Source organism: Opisthocomus hoazin, chromosome 6 (genome assembly GCF_030867145.1).
Source record: "Opisthocomus hoazin isolate bOpiHoa1 chromosome 6, bOpiHoa1.hap1, whole genome shotgun sequence".
Taxonomy (NCBI): domain Eukaryota; kingdom Metazoa; phylum Chordata; class Aves; order Opisthocomiformes; family Opisthocomidae; genus Opisthocomus; species Opisthocomus hoazin.
Genome location: NC_134419.1, coordinates 76,680,844 through 76,698,521, shown reverse-complemented (window position 1 = coordinate 76,698,521; position 17,678 = coordinate 76,680,844). Strand labels below are relative to the sequence as shown.

Genomic DNA, 17,678 nt, shown 5'->3' with positions numbered 1-17,678 from the left:
CATTCCTCAGCACGACGGCACAGAAAACACAATGAAAAGCTTGTGGGACGAGATAGGGACAGGGAGAGCACTCACCAGTTACCATCACAGGCAAAACAGGTTCTATTTGGGGAATATTAATTTAATTTACAGCCAGTTAATACAGACTGGTAATGCCCTGCTCACCTAAACTGGTAGATTTCGCCCTCAAGCACTACCCGATGTTGTTGGAGCCACAGGAATCACTGATAAGCAAAGGGCCTCATCTCCATGGACATCTCATCTAACAACACTGAACTCATAGCTACGGGACCTTTCGGGAGTGGAACTAATCTGTTGGCCTCGACATAATCTCCACACAAAAATCCAGCAACTTCTGGGAAATTTTTTTCACCGTTCTTGTATCTTAGTAAAAATTCCACAGTAACAATTTCCCCAAGACAGAAGGCTGTGTTACGCTTCCCATTCCTCCTCAACATTATGTGACGAGCTCCACAAGCAGGGAATTTCAAGCATTACCAGGGATATTATCCAGTGCTCTTAAGATTTATAAATGTCAATCTGATATAAACTGAAAAGGCAGTGTAAAAACAGTTGACATGCACACAAGCCACAGAAAATAAAGAGTATGGGCTAACACCTATCCTGGAAGCCATCTGCATAGGATTTAGTTTCTCCAACCTGATCTGATGATAATTTCAGTCAGTCACCTTTTTCTTGTTTCATTTTAAAAGCTGTCTGTTCATGCCACTAAACACATGCAGCTAGACCAGGAGCGTATTTAAGGCTGAGTAAATGGATCTTTCACTGTCAAAGCCTCAATATTTAAAGAAGCGTTAACAGTCAGTTGCAATCTAGGAAACAAGGAGGTTGCCATTTATGGGATTCACAGCAGTTACAGCCAGGATCCCAAGTTGGAACAAGGAATCCCTGGAGAAAAAGAGAGAAAAAGAGAGAAGACTGTGGGGGTGGACAGGGGGTTTACAGTACCTTCCAAGGTGCTACAAACTGAACCATGATGTGAAGTGGGCATTAAAAAAAAAAAAAAAAAAAAAAAAATTTCCCATCTCTGTTCTAACCTGCAATCTTTTTCCTCTTTCTTCTTTGGTCTTAAACACAGGCAGGGTGCTATGCAGCAAGTCAGAGAAGCCTGAGCACCCCTCAAAGCTTCACCGAAGGGGCACGTGCCAAGCCCAGAGCAGCAGGTCCTGTACCATTTACAGGAAGGAGACTTGTCTTGGCAGCCCACACTGCTCCGAGTCCAGCGGCTGCTTGCTTTCAGCTGTGCTGCCAGCGTTTCATCAGCACACATTAACCACAAAAATGTGGGTGGACAGGGACAGAAGTAACTGCAGGTAATCTGACACGGGACTCCTAAGCTCACCTGTTCACGGCGCTGCATGTTTCTGTGTATGGAGGGATGCGGCTTGTGGCAAGCAAATCACGAGTCATAAATACGCGTCTGACTCAATTCCTGGAAACGCGTGTCTAGCAGAAGGCTGTCCCAGACACCCGGCTACCTTCTGGTTCACAGAGCAAGAAAACAATTTCAGCATATTTAGGCCACGTAACGCTAGTCTGCCTCAGCACCCAATCTACCAAATAAAAGCATTTTGCAAACCACTCAGCCTTTGAGTTAAAAGCAACGCAGACGTGAAGCGTCAGATCTATGTCACATGATTTAACTGTTCTTTCCCAGTCTATCCTTTCATCACTCAAAAGACAGCGTGTAACTACGAAGAGTACCAAATTTTTATACTCTTCAAAAAAAATTATCATTTCCTCACATAAAGAAGTTTCATCACTGCCCCAAACTTACAAGCCACACAGCTTCTCTGATCATCTGCAGACTCTAATTAGCTGTTAATAGGTTACATGTTGGACAGTAACTCCACAGCCCGGAGTTCTGTGTAAGGTTTGCCACCTTCCAAAGTTAGTGTACTTTTTAGAAAATCCACATTCAGAGATGTTTCAAGATACTAAGCTATAAATAAACAGTGATGCACTGGTGGAAACAGCTGTAGGGCAGCAGTCAAGCAGATGCACTCAAGGCCAGGAAGATGAGCCACAGGCACAAGAAACACCCCCACACCCTGTAACACAGCCGCAGGGCCTGAGCAGTCCTTCCACCTCGGCTTTGTTTACTGCTGAGCAGGTACAGGCACTCCCAGTCCCCTCCTATGTTTTCACTCCTGTAGACAGGCAAATATTCAAGTGTTACAGAGGAAAGCTGCCCAAACACATATTTGGCTTGCAAAATAGAATACCCATCTACAGACATACATCTAAACAAAACTGGACTGAGTCAACTAAAAATCTTCGTATTTGCCTTAAGGATAGCTAGGCTGCTTGCCCAGAAGACAGGAGGAGAAACAGTCAGAAAGAACCTGCTCAAGCAATGGGAAATTATAGTACTACTTGAGAAATAGGTCGGTATTTACATCACACCATCTGTAAAGTGTCAATTACTGCAACACCGATAAGCTTTAAACCTTTCCTTTTAACTGCATCGTGGAACCCAAGTTTACAGAAAGTGAGATTTACATTATCAGTCACAGAATCACAGCATGGCTGGGGTTGGAAGGGACCTCTGTGGGTCACCCAGTCCAACCCTCCTGCCGAAGCAGGGTCACCTACAGTAGGTTGTAGAGGACCTTGTCCAGGCAGGTCTGGAATATCTCCAGAGAAGGAGACTCCACAGCCTCCCTGGGCAGCCTGGGCCAGGGCTCCGTCACCCTCAGAGGGAAGAAGTTCTTCCTCATCTTCAGACAGAACTTCCTGTGCTTCAGTTTGTGCCCGTTGCCCCTTGTCCTGTCGCTGGGCACCACCGAAAAGAGTCTGGCCCCATCCTCCTGACACCCACCCTTCAGTTATTTGTAGGCATTTCTAAGGTCGACCAAGCTTTGTAATTGTAACTAAGTTACCTAGTCTTGTAGCTCACACAGTAACTGTTGGTAGAGCATCTATGAAGAGAATTCCTTCCTTTTCACCCTCTACAGCACACATCGAAGTTGCCACCTCTTTTACTTTAATAGTTTACCAAAAAAAAAGTGCCACTTTATCGTTCTCCACCCTACTTTAATTTTCTCTACCCTTCTTTGTATACCCTGGCCTCCTGCTGTAAGGGTGGCTGCTTCTCACTGCTCCTAAGGGCCGCTTCACAGATGGCCTCTTCAGCGGTGCTGCGGTGACAAGACATGCCCCGTCGTCCCAAAGAGCACCCAGCAGGTACGGCCGTCACCCTGGTGAGACACTGCGCCGGCGCAAACCCCTTCTGCCTGCCTCGCCCCCAGCCTCACGAAGTACCCTGGAAAGCCTCCTTCAGGAAATGCTAAATACAGTTTAGTTTCCAAAATGAACATGTACAGCCATTAGTATCCCAAACAAATGGAATTTCAAATTCCATTTATTAAATTTCCTGTGTCTTGCAGCAGTACAAACCAACACAATTTTTTGTAAGTTCTCACAACCAGAATATTTTATGTAAATTACAGACTAAAGGCATATTGAGTAGAGGTCAAAACACATCTTTACTGTGACTACAGGCAGCACGCCTGCTGTACAATGAAAAACTGCAAGTTTTCAGGGGATTGTTTTGTTCTCTTTAACAGCTACAGAAAGCTTACCCACAGCATAATTCCATCCTCTTCCAGCTAGCAGCTTGTGTCACTCTCCTTTCAACTTCCTTCATGATTATGATTCACAGCTGAACTCTTTTTAAAACTGAATTTGAAAAACTAAAGGCTTACCTTGAAAGCGGGTATATCCTAATGTTTCTCCTCGGAAACTCTTATAATATTTTACTCCATAAACTATAATTGGTCTTCTAAGAATATGTGCAAGTACAAAAATGTGTGTCTGCTCCAAACTCGCTCCAGGCTGAACCAAAGACAAAAGACAGACATCACTTGAAACAGAACTTACAATTTTTTACTCTGAAATTTGAAAAAGTCTTTCAATTGAAACAGAAAATGCTTTTAAGAGTGATATAGCTGTGACAGACAAAAAAACAAAAGACTGGAAGACTATTACATATCAGGTGGAAATAAGCAAAAACTATTCAGCTTGCACCAGAACTTGATCTGTCAGTAATAATTCTTTGTCCTATTGCCCAAATTCAATCTAACACAATTCATTCCCTAGTTGGAAGCGAAACTCTACATAATGTTTAGTCTAAAAATAATTCATTCATCTGACAACAAGTTAAGGTAAATATCTTTTGATGACAGGAAAAGAGCACATCCAAAACAGACCACAAGAAAATAGCACCAAAATCACGCTTACACTTTAAAAGAGGAGCTAAAAATTGTCCTATGGTTGGAAGCCTATAGGCATGTAAATCTCATTTTGGAGTGGAGTTATAAAATATTAGCTTGCTGAAGTTTAACTAATGTAAACTTACAGATTTATAAGTATGTTTCAGGAGGTAAGTGTTGCAGGAGCTAGGAGGCAGGAGATTAAATAGACAACTGTGTATTTATTCTACAGACTTCACCGACACCAACAGAGCCAAACATTTTTGTATTGTTCTGCTTAATGGTAAGTTCAAAAAATAGAATTTTAAATGAACCTTTCCATCTTGGCAGAAGAGTCTACCCAGTAATACTTTGAGATTGCTGGCTTAAGGGGAATGTTTTCCATTATACATGAAAATTCTGTTTCCTGAAGAACACCAACATCTTGAAATTTCTTTTCAGAGATTAAAATATCCTTTCTAACTGCCATTTTATAAAGAAGTTTTCTTACCTGGCTCGCAAGAGAGAGTATGAATGCCCAATCCTCCTGCCACTGTTCCTCTCGCAACGAGAAATGTAAACCGAAGCTTTGGGAATACCACGATTCCCACTCTTTCCAGCGTGTATAGAACCTAAGATGTTCAATACAGAGAAGGAGAGGTAAAGACAAAAATATTTTTCACTCAGTCACCGTACACCTGATAGCAATATTCAATCCTTGTAATCCCTTATCCCAAGGCTGTAAAGCAGGGGGAAGAAAGAGAGCATACGTCAAGAAAACTGGATTTTGTTTTGCTTTTAATCTTCAGGAGGCTCCATTTCACAACCCTCATTTAAGAAATCACTTAGGATGGCAATGCCTACAGCAAACATGATGTAATACGTGCAAGTTCCTAACAGGCTCCCAGCTAGTTTGATACTTCTTGTAATAGGTTTTTTGAAGACTGACTTAGGATTATTTAAGTGTTGATGTACAGGGAATGTAACTAAGACATTCCATTTCACCTAAGAGGAGCTGGTCATTCTTCTCACGCAAACAAGACAGGTATTCTCTACTACTGACCATATCATGAGCCAATTAACTCCAAAGTACTTGTGTATCAGCTTCAAATAGAACATGGTTAAGAGGCAGAATCTGCTTTATATCAGGTTTTGGAACAAAGAATGTGGTAATTTCACATTATATAGAATAGTTCTAAAGCAGCATGGATAAGAATCGAATATAGAAAGTAGGATTAATCCAATTTACACCAAAAGTTTTAAAGTCACAGGAATTCTATTTTTCTATTTAAACTAAAATCAGCATTTTTGTATGCTAGTTTAGTCCTAGTGTTTTATCTTTCTTAACAAATTACAAAGAAAAATGACCTACACATTAAAAAGCAGATGCTGGCTTTTTAAAATTTTAAACTCAGTCCAGTCACCACACGAAGGCCACAGCTTCACATTAGGAACACAGGTTTACTGAAAAGTGCTAAGCCAACTTTTAAACAACAGCCTTTACTGCGAACCCAAAGAAACCATTCTGAAGTTCAGCTTATTAAGAGTCAGTGAAATGAACTCATTTAATCAAAATCTGAGAAAATTAACAGACAGCGAGTGTGTGTGGAAGAAACCTTCCCTGTGCTTTCAGAAATGAAGTAACCATCCTAAAATCTTAGGATGTATGCACCAGCCATCCCCAGCCAGGCTGGCTTTCCCAAGTGCACCTAAAACCTCTGCGTGGCTTAAAAGACTTACTAGCAAGACATTTTGACAGGTCTCTATGCTTACACACAGTCATACACCCACAGGGAATCTTCTGGATCCATCTACACTCCAGTTTCTATCCAAACACATCAACTGCTTCCATCTTTGCACCTGACATATTTTGCCTGTCTTACCCCAGAAATGTCTAACCAAGCACCTTGTGCTAAATTAATTAATTGCTAGGTCTCCTGAAAGAAGTTTAATCAGATTCTGCTAAAACAGAAAACAAACAAACCAGCCCCTCAAGAGCTCTACTGTGAAATTGTTCTCCTAAAGCAGTTTCTTCTCCGAGTTAGTCAGCCATAGACACAGTTATCTGTAGAAGTTCACAGGAGGTAGCCTTGTAGACAGAAGTCAAGGCTTAAGATTTTGATCTCATTTAAAACAACCTTTTCAGTTCAACAAAAGAAAACTAAAAGAATCTGTAAGAAAAAGAAAAGAAAAAAACACAAAACAAAACAAAAAAAACCACAAAACACCAATAAACTCTGAGAGCCAACTCAGGGCATATGCCCGTTCTCCAGCGAAATACAAAAGGACAGATCAGAACACACTTGTGAGTGAACTAAAAAGTGAAGTCACTTAAAGCGAGTGGAAGACTCCACGGGTCAGAGCCTCTGGAACTGCACTCCTGAGCTTTTTCTGAGTGCCAGACACTCCAGTGTCTCCAGTAAATAGATTCTTCTTTGTTCAGCATCTAAACAAACATAACACACTGAGGCCAAATGAGGTCCATGAATGTTCTGTGTCCGACTATAAAAATACCTGAGTTTAAGTGTCGGTGTGAAGGCTCTGAAGAACAATTCCACTAGAGAGAAGTTTAAGTGTACTGCTGCTGAGACTAGTGATTGCATTTAAGAGCCTGTTCCTTCAGCAACTACCATTAAAGCCAGTGACGACAACGTCACTTTCTATCGGCTACGCATCCTAGCCCACAGAATTAATTCCCACACAGAATCTATACTGCAAGTATAGGATGTACAGGAAGATCATTTTACAACAGAACTTGACTAAAAGACTTCTCACACCTCAAAATGGATTTTTTTTAAATGAATTACAACTCAAGTGTAATCCATCATCACCACTAACATGTCAGTTGATTCACAAATTCCCATCACCAACAGCTTCTGCAGGCAGACCAGTTCCTATGAAGGATCCAGCTCTACAGGTTTGTACTAGAACCTGTCCTGATTTTCCCGACGACAAACTAACAAATAAGATTATCCAGACTGCAAGCAGGCAATTGTATTCAAACAACTATAAAGGAACACATGAATCAGTTAAAAAACACCATGCTTCCAATAAGGATAAAGATTAAGCAAACTCAGAGTAAAATGCAAATTCTGTCTAGAACATGAGCTAAAAGGCTTCACCAGATCTAACACACTCTAAATCATGACTTTTGTTAGATACAACACTAAGTCAACAACAGTTAACATTAACATTCTGAAAGACTGATTTAAACCCCAGTAGTCTGCAGCATGTTTTTGGATACCACGCTTGTGTTTGTTACCATAAAGAACAAAACCTGATCTATCATAAGTCTCTGTTCTGGCCTCAGGGGAACTGCTTGTGATGCCAGGGACATTCCTGCGTGGCCGAGACGCACGCTCTGTTATAAACAACGCCAAAGTAGTGACAGATCCATTTGGAGACAGGTTCTCGGGAGAAGTGCTACTGAAGCGCCGCTTTATCGAATCCAGCTCTGGGTACTAATCTGGGGAGTTTTCTCCCAGCAGCACGCAGTCAGGGACTGTAATCACAAAAAGTACTTACAGGTACCGCTAAAATTAACCTTTGTTGTTGACCTCCCGTGCAGCACACAGAGCAAGGGCACAGGCTCGTTGTCTAGTATGCCTGCTGATTGCGCTTCTGTAGAATGATAAATTAATTCTGTGGCCAAATGACAGCACTAGTTAAATGTCACCGCTCTGCTTTACTGCCTTTACTGCAGCAGAGAGAAGACGAGCAAAAAGAACAATACCGAATAAAGCTGTAACTAAGCAGATGGAATGAAAATACTGAGAAGTTTATACAGGAATAAAAGGCTATCTTCTATCAATAATCTTCTGCAAAGCTTCCCCCAACAGCAGCAAGGCACGGCATGTGCATGATTTACACTGCGAGTACATTCCAGCCTTCACTGTGGGTAGCGCACGCCTGACAAGCCCACAGCGTAAGATGCTTCACTCTGGTTTAAACGCTGTTTGCTGAATATCACGTACCACCACTGGGTGCAGAATGTACAAGTTTCCAGTGCTCACTCTTAAAACATGCTAGATCTAGATTACTACATGAATCACGCTGTGACTCACACTTTGAGGCACACAATCCACGGTAAACTGGGGAGTGATGGATGTGTTTCTTTTTAATGCTGTACTACTACATGGAAAGCTATCTGAAGTTGATATAAAAACTAACTTACCAATGTGAGCAGTCATGTAAACTGTCGTGAAGAGCTTTCCGCAGCACTGAATCCTTGTCGTAAATGCCCCAAGTGGCTTGTAGTACTGAATCAAGCAGGCAGTCCCCTGCAGTCCGATTCCAAAGTGCATATAACCTGCTGTCCAAGCGCGTACCCAGTTCCAGTGACCAGTTAATAATGGGAGATTCCTCTTCTAGCTCTGCAACGTGACAATAACCTCTTTTAAAGCCTATATTTGTTTGAAGTCTCAGAGAATCTGAGCAGCACAGCAGTGGCATAATCTCCACAATTTACCAATTCACATGAATAACGCTAAGTTTTCCTTCATACTTCAAAAACAGGTGAACTACAATGGTTAAAGGCATTCCTTGGGCAAAATACTGTCACAAAAAGAAGAAAAAAAAAAAAACCAAACAAACCATAGCCTTAAACAAAGCATCATGTCATTTGTCTGAGGATTGTTACTGAAGTGGAAAGATTTATTCAGTTTTCTTCAAAGAGCTTGTGATTTAAAACTGTAAAGCTTTAAAGATCTTTAAAAGTCAAAGATGCATTACAAACATAACTTCTACAGACTTCATTCTCTCTCTGCCTCATAAATAGTCTGTAAATGTTAAAATTAAAATAATTCCAGGGTGAAGATTAACTTGAAAGCATCAAATCTATATTTAACTAATTCAGGCAACAAAACCACATACATACACACACGCACCTTTTTTTTTTAATAGCAGAGATATTCTCTGAAAAGCAAGGAGAGAGTCTGGCCACTCTCAGAGCACTGAGGGACAGACTTTGGCAGAGCCTGTTGCGACAGCACAAGGGGTGATGGTTTTAGACTAGAAGGGAGATTCCGACTGGATATAAGGACGACATTCTTTTACAATGAGGGTGATGAAACACTGGAATGGGTAGCACAGAGAGGTAGTGGAGGCCCCATCCCTGGGAACATTCCAGGCCAGGCTGGACAGGGCTCTGAGCAGCCTGATCCAGCTGAAGATGGCCCTGCTCACTGCAGGGGGGGTTGGGCTAGATGGCCTTGAAAGGTCCCTTCCAACCCAAAGCATTCTGCGATCCTACGATTCATTTACCTTTCTGAACATCTCTATCGAGTACTTCATCAAATAACTTTTCTTGGACTGTGGGCGGTAAGTCTTCAATATCTGGAAAAACAGAAAGCAAATACAGAAGTCACTTGATGTTACTGTAAAACCAGCTGATGCTCAGCAGAACTTATGCAACAGCTTTCGCCCTATCATCCCTGATGTCTCCCCTGAAAAGCTGCTGTTATTTTCAGATCTGTCATTTGTGACCACAGGCTTCATGGAGCACACTGCAGTATTTCAGACTGACTGTCATACCTTTCATGCAGAAAGGATCGTAACAGCACACATAGCGTAAAAATGGATTTCTCTGACGGAGAAAGTGAAGTAAAGAACTGCTTTGAGGTGGGGAAAAAAAAAAGTATTTTCTATATTTAGGACAGCTTCAATCCTAAGCAGTAGTTTTCCACCCACCTGAATAACTTCCCCTCCCCGGTCTCCCCTGGTGGACAGGTACAGTTTGCCAAGAGACTTATTCTTGTACAGAACACCCACTTTCTTAGTCCTTTCATGCAGACTTCAACAAAATAGTTCAGAGAACCCTAATGGTCTGCAGGCCACAAGTTTGCAGGTTAGACAACAAGGAGTCAGAAAACTATTGAGTTACAATATGGAAACCACCACTACTGACAACAGTTCTGAGAGCTTTACAGACAGGACCTGCAACTGTGGATCTATAGTGATTTTTTTAGGGGAAAAAAAAAAAAAGGCAGCAAATTGTGTAATGGGCAAACTTGTCACTCCTGTATCACATAACACAAACACACATTCTAAAACTCCAACATTTGCTACACCTTAAAGATTTGCTCACGACCTGCATTTCAATACAGGCTAAGCAGTAAAGGGCTGCTAGGCAAATCAGCACCTAGAGAAACCTTGCTAGCTTCAGCATGATTGTGAAAAATAAGGGAGTAAATCAGACAGTTAAACAGAAACATCTCGTATCCCTTCAGGCAGTCTAGGGCATAATGACCGGGCTCCAAGTGGTATTTCCAGGGCAGCAGATCTCTCAACACCAGCATCAGTCCTGCTCAGATGGCCAATACCCTAGGGGTTCTAAAAGTGAAGCCCACGTTTAGGCACATGAGTTGCTACTGAAGCATACTGTTCTTTGGTGCAGGCAGGGTGTTGTGGGGTGGTCTTTTTTTGTACGATTGATTACTTAAAAAAAACCACACACACAACAAAAAAAAACACAAAACAACAACTAGAACTGGCTTACTGTGGCCAGCAGTCAACTGAAAAGTTTTGCACTCTTCACATCCATGCACTGGCTTTTCGGGAGGTTCCTACCCATTTATTTGAAAGATAAGTGGAGGCTGGTTCCTAAACTACATCAGTACAGGCAATAACTGAATAGGGTTGTGTGTGATTTATACCACGATCCTTGGAAATGCAATCTTCAGATCAACTGCTAACTGCTGATTACAAAAGATGCTCAGCTGACTAAGCGTGACGGAAGTGGAACTACACGGACTGTCTTGAGGCACAGAAGCTTTTGAACATTCCGACTCCTTAATTCTTTAATGGCTGTTACATAAGTCAAAAAGCTGCACATATAACAAACAAATTCCTCAGTTCTGCCAAGAACAACATTTCTCACATGTGCCATGAAACGATTCTGTTGCCCCTCTTTCCCTTCTCTCTCCCACACAGCAACAAAGCCTTGAATCTCCAGATGCTTCATAGACCCACGCCACTGCCTCTCACACGTGACCCACAGAGTAAGACTGAATACAGCACCTCAAACAGATAGTTGTAGACAAGTAGTAAATATTATCCAGACTTTTTGAAGAGAAGGAGATGAGGCAACCCTCAACTAAAGAGGTTCCAAATACAGTTCTTGCAATGCTACTACTTTATAAAACAAGACAAACAGATCTGCTGATTAGCACAGTTTCCATCCACACACCTTCTTACCTGTGGTAGCATTTCTATTAAAGGAAACAACTACTGAAGAAGTCTTCCAACAGCTTTTTGTTAATAGACAAGCATTCTCTTGATCATGGAGTGCCTCAAAAGTATACAAGAAGTGCTATTGCTGTAACCAGTTACAAATGCAAATAGCAGCTCTGAGCCTTAACGGAAAGGACTGAAAGCTAACATCGCTATGTGAAAGTTGTATTAGAGCCCAGAAACCTCTGGGCTCCAATCTTAAGTTTAAACACAGCCTTTCCTTACCACTTTTCTTCAATTTCCTCTTGTCGAAAGAGGACAACAGATGTTCACCTCACAGGAACAACTAATGGGTTGAAGTGTGCAAAAACTGAGTATTAATAAGCAAATTCAACTACTAGATCTGACCTAAGCTATTAAAACTTAATAAATAAAACCTGTATACACACAGAGCACCACCAGAAAGTCGAAGTATACATCCAAAATAAGCAATTCTCAACTAGGTGACAAAACAAAACAAAAAAAATCTTCCATCAGTAAGAAGAATTTTTGTAACTACCTGCAGGTAACGTAAATGTTACAAGGTCAGTCAGAAAATAGCAAGCAAAGTCTCCTTTTCGTTGATGAAGAGACGCAGCAATTTCACGACGAATTTGTTCTGTGACCTCTGGACACACCATGGCAGGAATGCACTTCGCTGCATGTTGCGATACCTGTAACACAACACAGTTACTGTGCTCAGTATTCTTTCTAGCTAAATACAAAGACTCAGGGGTGATAACCACCAGCACACAGTATTTTATGAGCAAGTAATGCAACAGAAGTATAAACACTGGCACCCTGAAAGATTAAATGTTTAGTGGCTCTCAAGGAATTAACACTCACTTGTCAAGTAGCTGGTAATATAAAGCTGGTTAAAAACATCTTTAAATCAAGTCAGTGAATTAATAAGTAGTCACCTCCAGCAGGAACAGGAAAGCAAAAAAATAGTTAAGATCTGTAAGAGCTAGATAACGACAGGAAATACACCTCAAATCTTCTGCAGGAGCCCATCCTCCATTTAACAAAACTCCAATACCATAGCATAAGACAGTTTCCTACAAAGAAGTTTAATAGTTTTGGGGAAGATAAGATACTTAAATTTCTCCAGATTCTAATGATCACTGGCAGCAGGAGCTTCTTCAGTGATACAGGGCAAGTGACACAGGGATGACGCTGGATATATATGTAAAAAAAACCCACACAAACCTTGAAGACACATTTTCACTAGTTTATATCCTAACAAAGGAAGGTATCGTTGTGGCCCCAATGCTAGTAAGCAGTTTCACAGAAGGTATGTTGAGTAAGTATTCCTTGAAACAGAAATGAAAGCAAACAGAAAAGTCTGTAGCACAGCATTCAGCAAATTAACTTGTTTTTGAACAGGTAACTCCATCCACCCCGACAGCTACGTAAGTAGCACAGAACTACTGATACTGGCCATAAGCATATACTCTTCTCAAGGCTTTAGCTCATTTGTCTTGCTTCATCTGCTCTTCTTAATTACTCAACCCTATGCATTCCATCATCCTTACGTGCTTCCCAGGCATGCTACTTTTCTCAGGAACATGTGCTTTCAGAATTGCATTAAGCATCAAAGGAGGGAAGGAGGCAGAATAAAAATTGGGCTCTGAATAGGTGAGGAACCAGAAGTCCAAGATGAAGAAAACAGACAAAAAAGATAACAGAATTACTTCTGGGCCTAATAAGAGAGCAAAGACCAACAGAGGAGGGCAAAGACCACCAGAAGTGAGGTGGACCATACAAAAATACACAAGGAAATGCTACATGCAAGAGCAAAGAGACCACAGAAAGGAACCAACCAGCCTACAAAATGGGCAAAGAGTAGAGAAAATGCACCAATTTCGCAGAGCAAGACATTTGCCTTTCCCTAGAAGAGAAGCTCCTGAGAAAACCAGGGAATAAAGACCAGGTAGACTTAGTCATTAACAAAACTCGGAAGAAACTACGCTGCCATTGATCTCGGTGTTTTGCTTTCGGGGCATTTCCTCTCCCCCACCCAACGCACAGGAAGGCTCACAATAGCTCACTTCCACCACCAGTCAGGTCAGAATGCGTGCCAAGGCGGCTCGTTAAGAAGAAAACTCAACGTCCTCAAGACCAGTGCATACACACAGTCTTAAACTTGCTTCTTAAGTAGAAAGAGCAACACAGGCACAAAGCAGCAATTCACATATTCTAACAATATTAGCCTCTATCTTCTAGCAAATAAAGTTACATGTCACTGGCTGCAAACAATGGTACAGTTACATAAGGTTCCTATCCAATCTATGCAAGAGCCGAAGTAACCCACCTCTGTAAGCAAAATTGCTAGCATATCTTGTCTCTGAAAGCGTATCGCCAGATGCACAAGGGTGTACCCAACATCAAAAGCAGACGGGCGATTGAGCAGGCGTACTTCATCTGCAGTAAGCTGGCGGGCAATATCTCCTCCTGATGACTTGTAAGCTTCAACAGCAGCTAAATCACCTTCTACGACTCCTGAAGAAGAAGAAAAAAAAAAAAAAAAATCATTTTAGCTAGTGAATGAGCCACTCTGGATCAAAGCACCTTATTTAACACAGTTTACCTCTATCTATTCTGATACAGACCTAACATATGAAGAGCACCTGCTCACAAAGAAACTCCCAAATTTTTACTTTGTATTTTTAAGCTGAAGAGTGCAAAATGTTTATACTTACCTCACCTCCTAGATCATACAGCAGATCAAAAGCCAGCTATGAAGTGGTGCTGAGGACCCTTGATGAAATACCTAGCATAACATACTTGCTAGCGTCTCAGCTGATCAGCAGTACTGAAGTCATTCATTCATAGCACAGAGATTAATTTGATTATTATATCTTCCCTTGTAACTTATTTTAAAAACAAACTACTGGATCTAGGAAATAGATCCATTTAAAAGTTTTTGGAATAAAAGGTGAGTGGTTTTTTTTTCCCCAAATATAGTTTAAAATAGTGTTGGAAGAGGTTACAGAGCACAAGGTCTCTCTTCAGCCCACCATCTCTATTACCAACTGAACTTACACAGCTGTCATTCAGGATACTCTATTAAAACCGAATTAAAGAGAAACTACACACACAGCGCGCATCAACTTTGTGTTGCTTTACTTTCTAAAGCAAGATGGAGCAGCGGACACAACCCTCGTGTCTTCTAGAGTCTCTGGGAATCTCTGACTTCTGTACCGTGCTTCATATCGGGACTGTTCATGCCGAATGCACTCTTTAGCTGCAATTACCAGAATACACCATCAGCAAGGTGCGGTGGTGTTATCTTTAACAGTATCAGTTCCAATATAAGACTTCCTAAATTTAGAAATTCCTTCAACTAGAAAGACCCTATTTTAGGGATATGCTTCTTAAGAGAACTGTGTAACGCTGAGTCAAGAAAACACAAAAGTCATCTTAAAGCCACCTTTAACACGGAAGTAAGAACAGAAGACTAAGAGTCTAGATCACAAATAAGAAAAGCCTGTCCTCTGTTTTCTGTAGCTAAACCTCCTTGCTAACTCCTAAGAGTCAGCAGCCAAGCAGAGGCCATGAGGCTGGAAATGGAAACTCGAGTCCATCCCTCACCCAATTTGCTTGCCGAGACTCCAAAATTGGTAAGAAGGGAGAGAGGTTAAGTCTCAACGGCACTCAATCCTGTTCAGGACCAAGGTGCAAACACCAGACGAAAAAAAAATTCCAACCCAAAACCAACCAACCAAAAAAAAGGAACAAAAAACCCCCAAACACCACAACAAATTGTACTGCGTACTACCAGAGAAGCACATTAACCGCTGGGCTGCTGGTTAATCCAGGATTTGGGAAAGCACTCTTAGCTCCGCCAGAAAGTCTATCATTTTCAATACTGAGATTAGAAAGCTTTCAGAAGACACAGAGAGAAAACAGATTACTGCTGCAAGACATTTCTCTACAAAGCTACCAATCGCTTAAGTAAGCTTCTACAGATATGAGTTATTCACTTCAACGGTGGTCTAAAGCAGAGAAGTTCCAGAATACCAACTCAACTGCAAATTTCAGTCATACAACATCTACCCATTCATCAAGGACTCAAAAATCCTACCAGGCCAGGGCAGAATGAAAACAATACAGGATGACAATTAGTTTTCTGATGCACGTTTCTGGCCTGCCTGTACGGGAAGACATTCCCATTCCACTCCGGCACTAATGTCTTGTTCTGCTTAACTGCCTGCCTATGTATTCACCCCAGATGAGTTAAAGAACTAGTTAGACAAGAGTTATGCCTGTCCATTTTAGTTCTTGTTCCATGAGAGTGAGAACTTTGCTGATTAAAAAAATACTGTATCTTGAAGAAAGCAGCTGCTACTGATGGAGAAAAGCTACTTCACTGAAGGGAAATGAACACCGAAGATCCACTGATTTTTCAAGACGTTCTCCAAAACATGCAAAGGAACACAATATGGGATGTGCGACCAACATCACTGTGCTTCTGTTGCAACGTTTCCACTTCTGGGTGGAACTGCAACATACCAAAGCAAAAGGTACAGTTTTGGCAATATATGCTGTATCCATGACAAGAATGCCAAGTGTCACATTTTATTTCCATGCAATTGCATTTATGCCACTGATAAGGCAATACCAAAAGGCTGCTTGTGATACATCATTCCAACCAAGTGCAGCAAACTGACTTGTTGGAGGGGTGTAGATATATATACACACACAGATACAGTCAGACAATTACTCATGACCCACCCTCTTAAAACAAGCCATACTACACCTTTGGCACAAGATGACCTGTCATCAAAGACCCAAGAATCCACAGGGAAAGAAGAATCTTGATAGCAGAGCAGCTTCTCTGCTACCTTATGACACCTTTAATTTTTTATTATTATATTAATTTAGGAAAGACATCTTGTTAAATACCAATAGCCACTTCATACCGTTTTATAATTTAATCACTTCTGTTGACACGGGGAAGATTCCTGTTACCACGTCCACACCTTCCACCACACCACCCAACAGCAAAAACGCCAAAGACCACCCGAGACTGGCAGGTAGCTACTCTGACAATCCCAATATCCCAGAATAATTTCAAAATGCAAAAAATCAACCATCTCCAAAACGATCTTTCAACAACAGGTAATCAGACCCAAACCATAGTAACAGTTCCAGTCGGCAGCTTATCAAGCACACGCTACAGAGCAGCGTATGCCACTGCAGCCTGAAGTTCAGTGCCAGGTCAATTCATACTTGTCATTACTCTTTTAAGCCCCCATCCTCAACTCCCAAGGCAACTTGTTACCATCCCACTCTTCACCAAACCTCAGCAACAGCTGAGGTCTAAGAGTGATGCTGTGAGGCAGTCATGTGAGGCCTGGCAATGCCTTCAAGCACTAACTACTACAAGCTGCAACAAGGATCCACATCAGCGACACGTGCTATACACGCAGCACTGCCAGTTCTTGCAGTTTATTCCCACGTCTTGTAATACTTGACATTCCTAAAAGCCCCATGTCCTAGAATTAATTACTGGAATTATGTAAGCTGTCCTTTAAAAAGCGCATTTCTAACTTAAGCTTCATCGGTAAGATTTAAAGATCTACACACACATCAAAACCAGGCAAACTGCATATGCCTTCTAGGCCTTAATCAAAAAATGGAGATTGCAAACGTGTTGTAGGTATGGGGTTGGCAATACTTTATCTAGAAGTGACAAACAGTGATGGTGTGCTAAATGACACATCAAACCAGCGCAGCTCCAGCTCATGGCGGGATGGTGATGTGACCACGCGCACGCATCGTATCTGGTCATCCTCTGTTCCTTAAACCAAGCAGCCAAGGGACTATTTATGGGGGAGAGGAAAAAAGCACCGGGAGATTTTTAGATCAGGTCCAGACAAACTCACTTCTGGATGCAGTAACCATTTTGTAACTGAGTCTCAACAGATAAACACGACACACAACATCAAACCATACGCAGCTCATTCTGCAGAATTTTTTGCACAGAGCCATTACAAATTTATTTCCTTATAAGAAGCTTCCTCTTGAAAACCTGCTGCGTGCTCTGATGTCTGGTACTAACCTGCACTGAAATACTGTGAGCCAAGTTCCCAGAGCATCACTAACGCCGGGCCTATACCCTACGGTCACTACAAACCTCTTTGGTCCCTCTTAGGCACAGCAAGAGCAGTCCAAATTTCTTTTTACTTGTTCTACCAAATATCTACTCCATTTTAGCTGCTTCCAGAGAACGGGAAAAATTCCTGACAG

The 17,678-nt window shown here is 41.6% G+C and overlaps 1 protein-coding gene across 2 annotated transcripts in view; it reads right to left on the bottom strand.

Annotated features, from left to right (window-relative positions):
* Positions 1 to 17,678, bottom strand: part of ZRANB1 (zinc finger RANBP2-type containing 1) — a 46,848-nt gene that overhangs the window by 5,399 nt on the left and 23,771 nt on the right. For both annotated transcript variants that reach the window (XM_075423907.1, XM_075423908.1), the window contains exons 4-9: positions 13,738 to 13,925; positions 11,944 to 12,097; positions 9,477 to 9,548; positions 8,389 to 8,587; positions 4,726 to 4,846; positions 3,729 to 3,858 (exon numbers count right to left, since the gene is read on the bottom strand). In XM_075423907.1, the coding sequence (XP_075280022.1) occupies positions 3,729 to 3,858; positions 4,726 to 4,846; positions 8,389 to 8,587; positions 9,477 to 9,548; positions 11,944 to 12,097; positions 13,738 to 13,925 (864 nt within the window). The remainder of the gene's footprint in view (positions 1 to 3,728; positions 3,859 to 4,725; positions 4,847 to 8,388; positions 8,588 to 9,476; positions 9,549 to 11,943; positions 12,098 to 13,737; positions 13,926 to 17,678) is intronic.